At 51.9% G+C, this 14,418-nt stretch overlaps 1 protein-coding gene across 2 annotated transcripts in view; it reads right to left on the reverse strand.

Moving 5' to 3' along the window:
- Positions 1-13,950, reverse strand: part of ERGIC1 (endoplasmic reticulum-golgi intermediate compartment 1) — a 103,241-nt gene extending 89,291 nt beyond the window's left edge. The window contains exon 1 of one of the 2 annotated variants that reach the window (XM_027605580.2): positions 13,775-13,950. In XM_027605580.2, coding sequence (XP_027461381.1) covers positions 13,775-13,794 — 20 coding nt within the window. In that variant the 5' untranslated portion in view covers positions 13,795-13,950. Of the gene's footprint in view, positions 1-5,765; positions 5,821-13,774 lie in introns of those variants that run through there. The other variant, XM_027605579.2, reaches the window with a different exon arrangement.
- Between the last annotated feature and the right edge of the window lie 468 nt (positions 13,951-14,418).

Raw genomic sequence — 14,418 nt, forward strand, 5'->3', positions numbered from 1 at the left:
GGACTCTGAGAAACAAACTGAGGGTTCTGGAGGGGAGGGGGGTGGGGGGATGGGTTAGCCCGGTGATGGGTACTAAGGAGGGCACGTACTGCATGGAGCCCTGGGTGTTATATGAAAACAATGAATTGTGGATCACCATACCAAAAACTAACGATAAGTTATGGTGACTAACAAAACATAATAAAGTAAAATTAAAAAAAAAAAAAAGGCATGACAGGGCACAGGGGGAACCCTCCCTTCAACAGCGTGCAGCTAAACAGTCCCCCAGGCGCCAGTACCAACTGATGCTGTCACCAGACACATTTATGTCACCCACTGGGCCAGTGAGTGGGTGACAAGTTCCCAAACAGGCCCAGGACTGCCTTCTGATTTCCTGGCTCCTCAAAGCAGGCCTGGGAGGCTGGCATTCCTCTGCAAACACAGCCACATGCACCAGGCAGGTGATGGGCGCCAGGGACAGAGAGATGGGAGAGCAGCGTGAACACACGGGCCCTGGCCCCGTGTGGTCGCACCTACAGGAGGAAGCCTTCCCCAACCAAAGATGGCAGTCAGGGACAGCGGAAGGAAGGGGCACTCAAGTCTGGCCCTCCGAGGGGGGGCGGGGGGCTGGGGGGTTGGAGAGGGTCATGTCTTGCCCTGGGCCTCAGTTTCCCTTGGCCAAGTGACACTCTTAATTCCTCCCTCGCAGATCAAGGTGCAAACTGTGAAGTGCTAAGTGCTATGAGGTGAAGCGGTGAGCCTCACCCACCTCCCCCCGCACCCCGTTTTGGATTTGTACATATTGTGTGTTAGCTGTCCCTGCAGCCAGCATTTCCCGAAGTGTGGCACCCAGGCCACCGGTGTGACCCAGGCCGATTTCAGGTAATATGCGGACCTGGCGCTTAAGTGGCTTTAGGTTGCACAGTGTGGTTAATCCCTGCTGAGTTCTCATTTGAACATTCTGAGAACATCAAAGAAGTCGCAGGCAGTGCTGCTCCCTCGCCGACCTCTCATCTTTCTGGCACTGGCCAATATCCATCCCACCCCCCCCCCTTTTTTTAGCAGACTCAACAACTTTGGCAGGCCCCGGCTAGCTCGAACGGAACAACCCTGCAATTACTGGTATCTATTTCTGGCAGGTGATACCGCTTCGCTATTTCCGAAAATGTTATAAAGCGACCTTTCATAAATAAAAATATGGTTAAAAAAACTGAATAAAGAAAAATGACTAACAACACATGTTGTTTAGGAATATGCCCCCAGCTGACGGAGCTGGTGCCAGAATGGTGGAAGGCTGAAAAGTACTGAGCGCGGTTACCACCTCTGCCAGTGACAGGCACACCTAAGCCCCTCCTGTTCTCCTCCTGGCACTAGGCTTGCCTGGGCCTCCTGGCTGCTCCCGCAGCTGGGTGGGAGCAGGTCCCCAGGTCAGGACAGAAGTGATGGCGCCAAATCCACACCTTCTACCTAGCCCTCCACATCCTCCCCTTCTCTCCCCACTGCCAGGCCTGGGAGAGGACCCAACACACCCTCAGGGAGGACAGAGCCACAGGATGGAAGGAACCTGGATCTCTGGGTACTTGTGAGGGGCAGAGCACCCCCAGCCGCCCTGGGACTTATTACATGAGTGAGAAATGAACTTCTGTTGCATGACATCACTGTGATTTTCAGGTGTGCTATGGAAATTCGCTGACTTAGGCTGATATAAAGGAGGCATCTCTAGTCCACTTTCCTGCCAACCTGGAAGTCTTCTGTGACAGTCTGGATTTCCTTGTTTTCTGTAACAAATAATTACTGAGTACCAAACAGATGCCAGGCAGTCTGAAGGGCTTTACGGAAACAAGCTCAATTAGCCCTCATGACAACCCTGGGAGCCAGGCGCTACTGATGACTTGGCTCGGCTTGCAAGGAGGCAAATGAGGCTCAGGGGTGTGAAGCATCTTGGCCAAAGTCAAACGTGTGGGAAGCAGTGCAGCTGAAACTTGAAGCCAGGGCTGCTGGAGATGGACAAAGCCCTTCCCCCACCACAATGCCATGCGCCTCTGCTGAGCACATCACCCAGGGACTGCCATGCCCTATGTGCCAGTCCCTGGGCTGGGTCCTGCAGGAGGGAGCACACAGGTGACACAGCCACAGTCTGGAGTCCTTGCGGCCAGACAGGAAGGGAGCAAGGGAGGGACGGAGCACAGAGATGGATGGAGAGAGGAGGGGCTGGCACAGTCAGGGAGAGCATCGCCATTCGGGAAGAACGGGAAGGGCTTCAGGGAGGAGGGGGTGCTTAAGGCTGGCTGAGAATGCTGGGTGAGATTTCAGCTAGTGGTGACAAATAGGGAGTTGCTATCTGATCCAAGTCAACAGCCACCTCCTGGATCCACAGGGATTGGCTCAGGATAGGCCCACCACCCTGTCTACCGTAGGGGGCCTGAACGACTGTGGGACAAACCTTTAAAACACCTGTCTGCACTGGATGAAATACTCCCAGTCCTTTCAAGGTTTCTCTTACAGGCCTCACTCTCCTACAGGCCTCCTTCTCAGCTCTTCTTTCAAAGAGCCCGGGGTATAATGGAAAGAGTGTGGATGGCAGTATCAGACTACTCCAAGCCGCGATGATACCTCCTACCCCCTCCACCGAGCTAGGTGGTTCCCACTGCAGTGCCCTTCCCTACAGGACAACAACTGCACAGTAAGGAAGGTGGGGAGAAAGACAGCTGATCAAGAGCGGTAATATGGGGGCAGCCTGGCCATGCTGCCTGAGCCAGCTGAAGGTGAACACCACCAGGGACATCACGTGGTACCCCTGACAGGATGCACTGAGAAAGGCACTCCACCCACACCCCAGTCTAATCTTAAGAAAACACCAGACAAATCCAGACTGAAGGCCATTCCTGAGGACCCCTGGACAGTGTTCCTCAAGGCTGCCAAGGTCATGAAAAACAAGAAGGGCTGAGGAATTGTCCCCAACCACAGGGGACTGGGGAGACATGACCACTGGATGCAATGTAGGATCTTGGATCGAACCCTGGAGCAGTAAAAGGGTATGAGTGGAAAACAGGTGAAATCCAAATCAAGTCTGGATTTTCGTTAATAATAATGTACCAATATCAATTTCTTAGCTGTGACAGATGTGGTAATGCTTGGTATGAACGCTGGAGAAAGCCAGATGGGGGTAACTGTACTATCTTTACAACTTTTTTATAAATCTAAATTATTCCAAAATAAAAAGTGTATTTAATTAAAAAGAGTGAGAGAGAAAGAGAAGCAAACGCCAGAACACAAACAAGTCTCATGAGTTTGGGGGCTGGGGAGAGGGGGATTTCTCTTTGGCCCAGGGCTATATATCCCCCAGCTTCTGGAACTGAGCCTGACACACAGGAGGGCCCCAATAAATATGTTCAATGAACAGTTGGCCCCACCACTGCAGCCCACTCCTGCCTGCTGACGGGGGGTCCAGAGACCAGCCCCACCTGCTCCCAACTAGAAGGGCTGTACCCCTCTGTGTGGCTCCCTAGCAGGGGCTTCCTGCCCACAGATGTGCATGGCAACAGGAAATGACCACCCAGGCCTGGCCCCCTCCACAGTGACCCAGAAGCCCTCCAAGGCTTCCAGAGAAACAAACTATAAACACACCTAACAGGGGGCAGGTAACATCGGCCACAGCAACTTCTTCCTAGACATGTCTCCAAAGGCAAGGGAAGCAAGGGCAAAAATGAACTATTGGGACTTCATCAAGATAAAGCTTTTGCACAGCAAAGGAAACAGTCAACAAAACCAAAAGACAACCGACAGAATGGGAGAAGATGTTTGCAAATGACATATCAGATAAAGGGCTAGTATCCAAAGTCTATAAAAAAAAAAAAACCTTTTCAAACTCAACACCCAAAAAAACAAATAATCCAATCAAGAAATGGGCAGAAGACAAGAACGGGCATTTCTCCAAAGACATCCAAATGGCCAACAGACTCATGAAAATATGCTCAACATCACTCGGCATCAGGGAGATACAAATCAAAACCTCAGTGAGATACCACCTCACACCAGTCAGAATGGCGAAAATTAACAAGTCAGGAAACGAGAGATGTTGGCGGGGATGTGGAGAAAGGGGGACCCTCCTACACTGTTGGTGGGAATGCAAGCTGGTGCAGCCACTCTGGAAAACAGTATGGAGGTTCCTCAAACAGTTGAAAATAGAGCTACCATCCGATCCAGCAATTGCACTACTGGGTATTTACCCCAAAGATACAAATGTACTGATCCGAAGGGGTACGTGCACCCCAATGTTTCCAGCAGCGATGTCCACAATAGCCAAACTGTGGAAAGAGCCAAGATGTCCATCAACAGATGAATGGATAAAGAAGATGTGGTAGTAATATACAATGGAATACTACTCAGCCATCAAAAAAATGCAATCTTGCCATTTGCAACGATGTGGATGGAATCAGAGGGTATAATGCTAAGCGAAATAAGTCAATCAGAGAAAGACATGTATCATATGACCTCTCTGACATGAGGAATTTAAGAAACAAAACAGAGGAGCGTAGGGGAAGGGAGGGAGAAATAAAACAAGATGAAATCAGAGAGGGAGACAAACCATAAGAGACAATCATAGGAAACAAACAGAGGGCTGCTGGAGGGGAGGGGGGTGGGGGGACGGGGTAACTGGGTGATGGCCATTGGGGAGGGCACGTGATGTGATGAGCACCGGGTGTTAGATAAGACTGATGACTCACTGAACTCTTCCTCTGGAACTAATAATATACATTGTATGTTAATTAATTGAATAATAATAAAAAAAAAAAAAGGATGGCAGGTAACATCAGGCATGTCCGAGGCAATAACACTTGCCTCCAGGGCACGTGAGTATATGGTTAAGAAAGTCAGCCCTGATATCACAGGTGAGCCCCCAAGTCCCGGCTGCGTCGCCTGCAGTTTGTGCGACCTCGGCCAAGTCCTGTCCCTCTTTCTGCCCCGCGTCCTCACCAGACAAAGAGGGATAACAAAGGGCTCTTACCCAATATGCGGATCAACCATGGGAATCCAAGGCAGGCTTTTAGCCAGGCACTTGCTAAATGGGGCCTATTGTGGGCACTGCTATTATCACCACACAGCCCTGAAGGACACCTGCAAGATACACCCTGGAGGTTGTTGGTATTAAACGGTCTGGAGCAAGGGAGTGTCACTCAAGTTGAGCTCTGGCCAGCCCTGGGGCTGCTGAAGAGGAAGGCTGGGTCCAGTGGCAGAGCCGGCCGGGCCGTGCCAGCACCACCCAGAGGAGGGAAGCCCCATGTCCCTAGGCTGCCTCTGCCCAAGCCCACAGATCCCTCACTTCTCTGCCTTGGGCTCCAAGCCCAGCAGACCACCTCTGACAGTCCTGGGGCTGTCCACCCAGCCTGCACGTGGTCACACTGGTACGTGTGACACACAGGCTGCCTGCTGTCAGCCACCGGCCACTGTCAGCCCCAGGAAGGCACTGGTTTGGCCCAGTGTCATGTTCAACAAAAATAAAACTGGAAATGATTCCTAACCATTTTCACACAATTTAGAAGATTTTCATCATTTCCTGAGAAATTGGGATATCTGAGGAGCAACAAACGACAGAGCCGCACTGGAGCTGCCCCTTCCCGATGGAGTGTCGCTCTCCCATGGGCCACAGCCCGCACCCAATCACCCACCAAGGTACCTGCCTGGGCCCTGGGGGCCTCACGGTATGTGACCGACCGTTTACTCTCTCACCACAGAGCTATATATAGACGTTTCTCCAAGAAGACATACAAATAGCCAACACGTACACGAAAAGCTGTTCAGCGTCACCGGTCATCAGGCAAATGCAAATCAAAACCACAATGAGATAGCACCTCACACCTGGTAGGATGGCCACTCTCCAACAAAAGTGTTGGCGAGGATGCGGAGAAAGAGGAACGCTCCTGCACTGCTGGTGGGAACGCAAACTGGGGCGGCCACTCCAGGAAACAGTACAGAGACTCCTCAGAAAGTTAAAAATAGGAACACCCTATGACCCAGTAATCCTGCAGCTGGGTATTTACCCAAAAGAACTGAAAGGATCTTGAAGAAATAACCACACCCCCACGCTCAGTACACCATTAGTCACGGTAGCCAAGATGTGGAGACAACCTAAAAGTCCACGGACAGATGAACGGAGCGAGAAAATGCGGTATAGACATCCCGTGGAGTATTACTCAGCCTTAAAAAAGAAAATCCTGCCACATGCAACAAGATGCATGAACCTTGAGGGTGTTACGCTAAGTGTAACAAGTCAGTCAGAGAAGGACAGATACTACGTGATACCCGCTTACATGAGGTATCTGACACAATTAAGCTGTAGAAATAGAGTAGAATGGTGGGTGCTGGGGAGAGCTCTTCGAGGGGTATAAAGTTCCAGTCACACAAGATGAGTAACGTCTAGAGGTCTGAGTTAACACTACTGCATGCTTAAAAATTTGTTGAGGGTAGATCTCATGTTAAGCGTTCTTACCACAATTTTTTTTTAAAGATTTTATTTATTTATTTGGCAGAGAGAGACACAGCGAGAGAGGGAACACAAGCAGGGGCAGAGGGAGAGGGAGAAGCAGGCTTCCCGCCGAGCAGGGAGCCCGATGCGGGACTCGATCCTGGGACTCCAGGATCACGACCTGAGCCGAAGGCAGACGCCCAACCGACTGAACCACCCAGGCGCCCCTTACCACAGTTTTTAAAAAACTGAATTAGTAGTGTGACCCACACAGTGATAGCATGAGAGTTTCTTATGGTGATAGAACTGTTCTGTATCTACATGGCGGTGGGGGTGGTTCTGTGAGAGAATGTCTTGAATTTCACAGAGGAGTACACCAAAAGTCAATTTTTGTATTGATTAATTTAAAAAAGAAACTAAAGAAAATAAATTACTAATAATTGTGTCTACCGTGTGGGGTCAGGGTGGCTTTTAAATCCAATGACATGCCCAGGACAGCGCTCAAGCCATCACAGGCTGAGGAACCGTCAGGCATTCCTAGTAAGATTAGTATTGCTTCCTTTCCTTCTCCAAAGAGATTCCAGCCCCGGACTGGAATGCAAGAAAGAAAAGCAAACGCCGTGGAGGGGTTCCTGCCACAACACCAGGACCCAAAGTTTCAGGCACCTGTGACTGTACTTTGGTTTTGAAACAGCCAGGCTTCTCATCTCCAATAGGGTTTCTACCTTTTGGAGAAAGAGAACATTTAATCCATTTCAAAGGGATCTTGCTTCCTGTCCAGCTGTGCTGCCCAGTGGGTTACAGGAGGAAGGGGCTCCCAGGGGAGGATTATACTGGCAGGTGTACACCAGTCCCCAGGGCCCCTTGACGCCCGAGCTGTGCGATCCATCATCTCTGAGGTCGATTTCCCTTGATGTAAAACAGGAAAATAATGCCCACTCAGGGTGAGGAGATTTGTAAAGCACCTCTGTATCCCCCAGCTCTCGGCAGGACAGGGAACCCCGAGTTTCTCCTGCCTCTCCCAAGGGCCAAGACTTATAAAAACCAATACATCTAGTGTTAGAGGGTTGTTTTTTTCCTGTCCTATACTTTTCCTGCATCTATAACCAATATAATTAAGTTAACAGACCTGAATGTTAAAGTTGACAACAGACAATTAGGCTAATTACTACTTCCTTAAAGGATCAATTAGGGCTGTTTCCCACACTATATTCTGAGAAATGGTACTGGGCGCCTTGTGAACAACAGGGTGGCTTCGACAATCAGTTTGGCAAAAACTGGGCTAAACCAAGTGACTCGGCTTCCTCTCGTGCAGGATTTCTCAGTGCCTTTAGAAAGGGACACACATGTTGTGAATCTCCGAGGGGGGGGGAGGACGCCGTATGCAGCACAGAATGAGAGATGCTGTGTCAAGTCAGCCATACAAAGCAGGACTTTGGCAACCTTCCCCCACATCCAAATCACGTGGAGAGCTTATTAAACCACGGATTCAGATTCCAGGTGGGCACTGAGATTCTACATTTCCCAGGGGCTCCCGGTGATGCTGAAGCTGCTGGTCTGGGACCACACTCTGAAGAGCAAGGACATCAGTATAAAGGTAAGATCACTTATCGACCACTTGACCAGTGAGGAACAGTCCCAGAGTAGGGAAGTGGCTTGCTGAAGGGAGCATAGGAGTGACAGGTGGGACCAGACTCCAGTCCCAGCCTTCCCTCCAAGTACCTACTCACCACCTGGCTGCCCTAGAGCTCTCAGTCCTGCTTCTTACTGGTTCTCCCGATTTTGAGCAACTTCTCAGTCTCTGTCATGCACTGGAGTCATGTGAGGGCCTTTAAAAAAACACTGATACCTGGCCCCCCACCCTCAGAGCCTGATTATTAGGTCTGGCGTGTAGCCTGAGTTGGGAGACTTTTTTTAAGCTCCTCCAGTGATTCTAACGCACAGCCAGTGTTGAGGACACCGATGTAGAGGTGGTGGGTGAGCCCCCCCGCAAATGCCATCCTCACACCCTCGTAGCAGCAAGTCCAAAATAAAACATGAAAAGATGGCCAGATGGGAAACAGCACTTGACAAGGCCACAGCTGGCTAAAGCCCTGTCTCAAGATATGAGGTATCACAGTCAGGAATCCAAGCTGCCTTGAGAGGAGAGATTTCCATCTCATTCCATGTCCAGGTGAGCAGGTAAACATATGTTCTAGGCTTTAAAGCCCCAGCGGCCAATGTGGTAAAACCTGGATCCTCCAGAGTGAGATGCTCTAAGTTAGTGTGAGACTATTAGTGGGCATCTTTAAAGACAATTTCTGAACCAAACGAGGCTGGTTAAAAAAAAAAAAAAAGCCGATGACTTTGAGCTTCTTAATGGCCACTATAGGGAAAGAATTAGAGATGAGAAAGCCAATGAATCCAATTAAAGGAGATTCCCATTCTCTCTGAACTTGGTGAATGGAAGGGGAAAAGCTTTAGAGATGAGGCTACAGCCGACAAGTGGGGCTCTGGAGCCAGACGGCAGCACTTCAACCCTAGCACCTTCTGCTGACCCACATTGCTCTTGCACCTCAACTGGCTTATCTGTAAAGTGGGACAACACTGTGTTGTAGGGGTACTGTGGGATTACATGAGTTGATATACGTAAGACCCTTACCACTGTCAGGCCCCAGTAAGGACTCAATAAACGCAAAATACTGGCTTCATCTTCACATCATTTTTCCTCTGGTCTAATCTTCATCTCCCTTTTGCCCTCATTTTTAAGCCCATTTATGTTTTTTAAAAATTGTTGTAAAGTAGGGGCACCTGGGTGGCTCAGTCAGTTAAGTGTCCGACTCTTGGTTTTAGCTCAGATTGTGATCTCAGGGTTGTGGGACCGAGCCTCACATCAGGCTCTGCGCTCAGAGTGGAGTCTGCTTAAGTTTCTCTCTCCTTCTCCCTCTGCCCCTCCTGCCATACACTCTCACTCTTGCTCCCTCTCTCACAAATAAACAAATCTTTTTAAAAAAATTATTGTAAAGTATGTGTTTCTGTCAGCTTCCCCAAGCTCTTTCTGGAATAAGGCAGGGTAGAAATACAGACACTCATGTTAGCTAACTGCTGAGTGTTAACGAAGGGCTCAGAGCCCCCTGCAGGGCCTGGGGCTTAGCTAGGCACAGGGAGTGAGGGGGGCTCCGGGTCTGCAGGGGCCCCCTCAGACAAAGCCACATGAGGAGCTGAGGAATTCATACTTGATCCTCAGAGCAATGGACCCTGCTTGAAGGTTGAAACCAGGACATGAGAAAATCAGGTTAACTGTGGAAAGCTTTACTATGAAAAAAAGAAAAGAAAAAACAGGCTCACTCAGGGTTCTCTCAAGAAGGTCTGGGGTCTCCTGGAGGAAGGCCAGGGTGAGAGGCAATGGAGGCTGAACCAAGGCACTGCTGCAGGGCCGGCATCATGGGCATGTGACCTACACAGTCAGGATCCCCTGCTCCGGGGGTCTATGCTTATTTTAATGCTCTGCTGTCATGGTCCTGGAATCCGCGATACTTTTCCAACAAGGGGTTCTGCATTTTCATTTTGCACTGGGGCCCACAAATTACAGAGCTGGCCCTACCCGGCAGGGACACCTCTCCTGCCCCTACGTCTACCCTACCAGGTGAGGCAGTGAAGGTTACCACTTGTCTTTAAAACGAAGAGCCCGAGGCTCCGAGAAGGTAAACTGTCCCATGGCTTGGCTGGTCAGTGACAGGGCAGCAGCAAACCCAGGACTTAGGGGTTCAACTCGGGAGCCTCCACTGCGGGAAAGCGGGCCATCTCTGCCCCTCTGAAAGCTGTGCTCAGGCTCCTCTGGGCCCGGGCTGCAGGAACTGTCCCCCACCCCTAGCCCAGGCTGAGTGGGTGGTAGATGCTGCCAACCCCTGCCAGCCGGAACTGGGTACGGTCAGAGCCAACACCCACGGATCTGGGTCCCAAGGCCAGTTCCACAACAGCAACTGGCCAGCGATTAATGAAACAATTCAACGGGAGCAAAGCAAACGCTAGTAATCTTGGCAGTCCCAGGATCCTGCCTCCTCCAACCCCCCAAAACAACTGAGAGAGCAAATTCAAGGAGGGAAGGGGGAAAATTCTCCACCAAAGGCAGAAAATCTGCCCAGTAAAGAAGAGTTGGCAGATCAAATCACACCATGCCTTTGACTTCCGTAACAGACCCTGAGAGGCATTTCCAAGAGCAAGTTTGGCCCACGTGCTGTTCTAGGCACTGGAGTTAAAGCAGAGAATAAAACAGATAAAAATCTTTGCTCTAGGGAGCTCATGATTTAATGGGAGGGAGAAAGAGGATAAGTATAATAATCAAGCGAATTACATAGTGTTAGGAAATACAGGTGCTTACATGAAATAACACAAATATTGAAAATAGTGGCCAAAATTTATTGGGTGCTTATTGTGTCTAAATGCTTTACACACATTGACTCGTTTAATCCTCTCAACAATGGGTACTGTTCTCATGCCCATTTCACAGACAGGAGAACACACAGAAGGTAAGCTGCACAAGGTCCCGTAGGCACTAAGAAAAAAAAGGAGTATTGATAAGAAAGGGCAAGAGATTGCTATCCGCCCCGCCCCCCAACACACACACACACACACACACACACACACACACACACACACACACACACACACACACACACACACACACACACACACACCTCCTGAACACACAGAAGGTAAGCTGCACAAGGTCCCGTAGGCACTAAGAAAAAAAAGGAGTATTGATAAGAAAGGGCAAGAGATTGCTATCCGCCCCGCCCCCCAACACACACACACACACACACACACACACACACACACACACACACACACACACACACACACCTCCTGATTCTGGCTCGTTGCAAGCAAGCAAAACAGGCAGGAAGCCTGGTTTTCTTCCAGGCCTCCAACTGGGAGAGGGGGTCCAATCACAGTATGCCCCTCTCCCTTCCCCCACAGTTCTTAGGAGATCCGACAGGGTTGGGACTCTCGAAGCATTCCCTTTTCTCCCAGAGCTACGGCTTTGGAGTTAACAGCCCCGAGTTCAAATCCCAGCTCCACCAGCTCCCCAGTATATGACCCTGGGCAGATAACTTCTACTTGGCAGCCTCCCGTTCCTTTGATTTAAAATGAAGATGAAAACTCCCTCCCGCAGGTGACAAGGGAACAGACTTCAAGTCTGCACCTCGCAGTGCCTGTACAGGGGTAGATGTCCTCCTCCCTACTCTTCAGTGCTGAGAGGGCAGGGCTACACAGCCCCAGCTCGGTACTGTGGGCCACGTGGCAGAGGGCTGAGCACGGTAAACATCTGATGAATGAACACCGAAGAGGAAGAAGGTGTGTGAGATGGGGGAACCTTCCTTAGAAACTGAGCCCTGGAGTTAACAGATCTTAAAAAGTGTGGGTTACTAGGCACAAATGGCTCATCCTCCAAAGCGCAAATGCCAAGTGGTGAAATCTAGTCTCACCATTCTGTGGTAAGCCCAAGCCCTCAAGAAAATTTATTAAAACAATACCTCATTAGGCTGGGCCCCCATAGCACCAGGGCACTCCAAACCTCCAACTCAAGGGGCACCGGGTCAGAAGCGGTGCATGACCTAGACCTTGGCCCACCCCCCAGTCTAGGTCCCGTGAGGTCCAGGGCAAGACCTTCAGCCTGGAGCCTTAACTTCCTCCTAAGGGGTTGGGTGCAGAGTGAAAGGATTAAATGACCCAAAGTGGCAGTTTTCCCCAACAAAGTCAAAATCACTGGAACCTACTAAATCACAAGGGGATGGGAGTGGGGCGGTCAGGAATCTTTAGTATCAGCCTGGGTAAGGGGAGGCTTTGTGGAACCAGGAACCCACGTGCCAACCACAGCTCTCAAGGCTCGAGGTTAACCGTCAGTGTAAGGACTGCCCCTGATTCCATCCAAGGAGCTTTCCTCCTTTGGAACTGCCCTGAATCTGCAAGCATGTGTCTGAGACCCTGGTGCCGGCCTCTGGGCTTCACGGGAGGGGCGGGAAGCTGGCAGATGTTTGCAGATGGCATTGGTGCCCAGGAAAGGCAGGAGTGCCCCATCAGCCAGTGCGTGGGGGTCACTGCCAGGCTTTTCTTCTTGGGAAGGCTGTAACTTTACCCTGACTTCACTCTCACCTGTGCAGAGGGAAGGGGCAGGTGAGGAGGAAGAGTTCCCTCCTGTGAGGGAAGCATCAGAACCCAATTTGTGGATGAAGAAATGGCCTCATGGAGAAGCTCCTCATCTACTGACGTCCTATTTCTGAGCTCTAAACCCTACAATGCTTCTCCTGCGTCCAATCCTCACAGGTGAGGACCTTACTTCAGCTCCAACCTGCAGGTAGTGAATTTTAGAGATACTGAGAGGGTTCAGATACTTGCCCAAGTCATCCTGTCACACAGCTGAGGGCAGGTCTGAACCTAGAGCCTTCGTCCCTAACTTCTAGATGATACTGAGCTGCTCAGTGGAGGGAGCAGAGCCAGGATTCTAATCCAGCCCTTCCCCACACTGAAGCCCTGCTATTTTTCTGGCCAGACCCCCACAGTGTGGCTGCCTCAGGCAGGGCATTCCCTGGGGCTCCATACCGCAAAGAAGTGTGGCGGAGACCCCTTCTCAGGCAGGCTTTCTGAAGGCCTAGCACTGCAGAACGTGGACCATGAGGCAGCTGGACCCCACAAAGGACCCATTGTAGTGACTGCAGAAAGCCACGGCAAGACCAGGCTGGGCCCTCTGGGGAGCCCTATCCATGGCTCCTGGCCTCCTCCCCCTCCCATGGTGCCCCCATACTCAGAGAACAGACCGGGACTCCCATTCTGCCTAGGCTGGGGCAGTCTCAGCCTATGGAAACCTAAAACCCTCCAGCTGCTGCCAGGCAGTAATGGGGCTGCAGACCCCTGCGGATCCCTGGGGGCTCACTGGAGGTCGGATGCACCTGTCAGCAGGGGTGGGGTCCACGAAATGAGGCTCCATAGATCGCCGGGGGGGGGGGGGGGATGGCTCTTTTGCTCCCAGCTGGGAGAGTGACTTAATCTGTTTCCCAGACTGGGGGGTGGGGGGGGCAGGAGATGCGGGTTTGCGTGGTGTTGGGGCAGGCTGGGGAGGGGGCTCGGTGGAGGGAAGGGGTGGGGCGGCCGGGAGGTGGGTGGCTTTGCCTCCCGCTGCACGAGGGGGCCCTCCGAGGTTCTGGCTTTGTGTGCAGCAGGGGGCCCGCCCCAGGTCCCCGTGGGCCTGCAGGAGGCATGCACAGGGCCGCCGGGCCGCTTTTGCGTGCCGGGCAAGAGGAGTCCGCGGCGTGCCCGGGCACCCCCTGTGTCCGCGGTCGCCACACTCACCTCCTGAAGTCAAAGGGCATCGTGCCGCCGCCGCCGGGGGTGGGATTGCTGCAGGCCAGGTGGGCTGCGGCGCCGCGTGGGTCCCAGCCCTCTGCCAACGCCTCCTCCGGCCGCCCCGCCCCCGCCGGCCGCCCACCGCCCCGGACACCCGCCGCTCGCCTCCCGCCGCCGGGAAGTGACGCTCCGCGCAGCCCATTGGGCGCTGCCCGTCCGCCCCCGGCCTCCCCTTCCGCCGCCCGGTTAAAGGGGCCCACGGGCCGGGAGGGGGAGGGGCGGGCCTTTGGAGTCGAGGCTGGAGGGGGGAGGGCAGGGAGCTCCCAAAGACGCATTCGTTCCTTCGAAGCCCCCCTCTGCGTTTTCCTCCACTTTCTCTCTGTGGCCTTGGGCAAACCTCAGCCTCTCAGGGCTCTTTTGCATTTGTGAAACAGATTCCTTGAGTTGTGAGGATTAAATGAATGAATGATCCAGATTTGAGTCGCGCACAGCGTCTAGCTCTGAGAAGGGAGGAAGTCAGGCAGTCCTAGACTTATAAAGTGGACTCACCATTTCCCTGCTATGCCTCTCTGGAAAAGACACTTGGCACCTCTGAGCCCCCATTGCTTTACACGTCTGCACAAAGAGGCTGATGACATTTAAAGGGCTTT

This window comes from Zalophus californianus, chromosome 5 (assembly GCF_009762305.2).
Source record: "Zalophus californianus isolate mZalCal1 chromosome 5, mZalCal1.pri.v2, whole genome shotgun sequence".
In the NCBI taxonomy this organism is placed as follows: Eukaryota; Metazoa; Chordata; class Mammalia; order Carnivora; family Otariidae; genus Zalophus; species Zalophus californianus.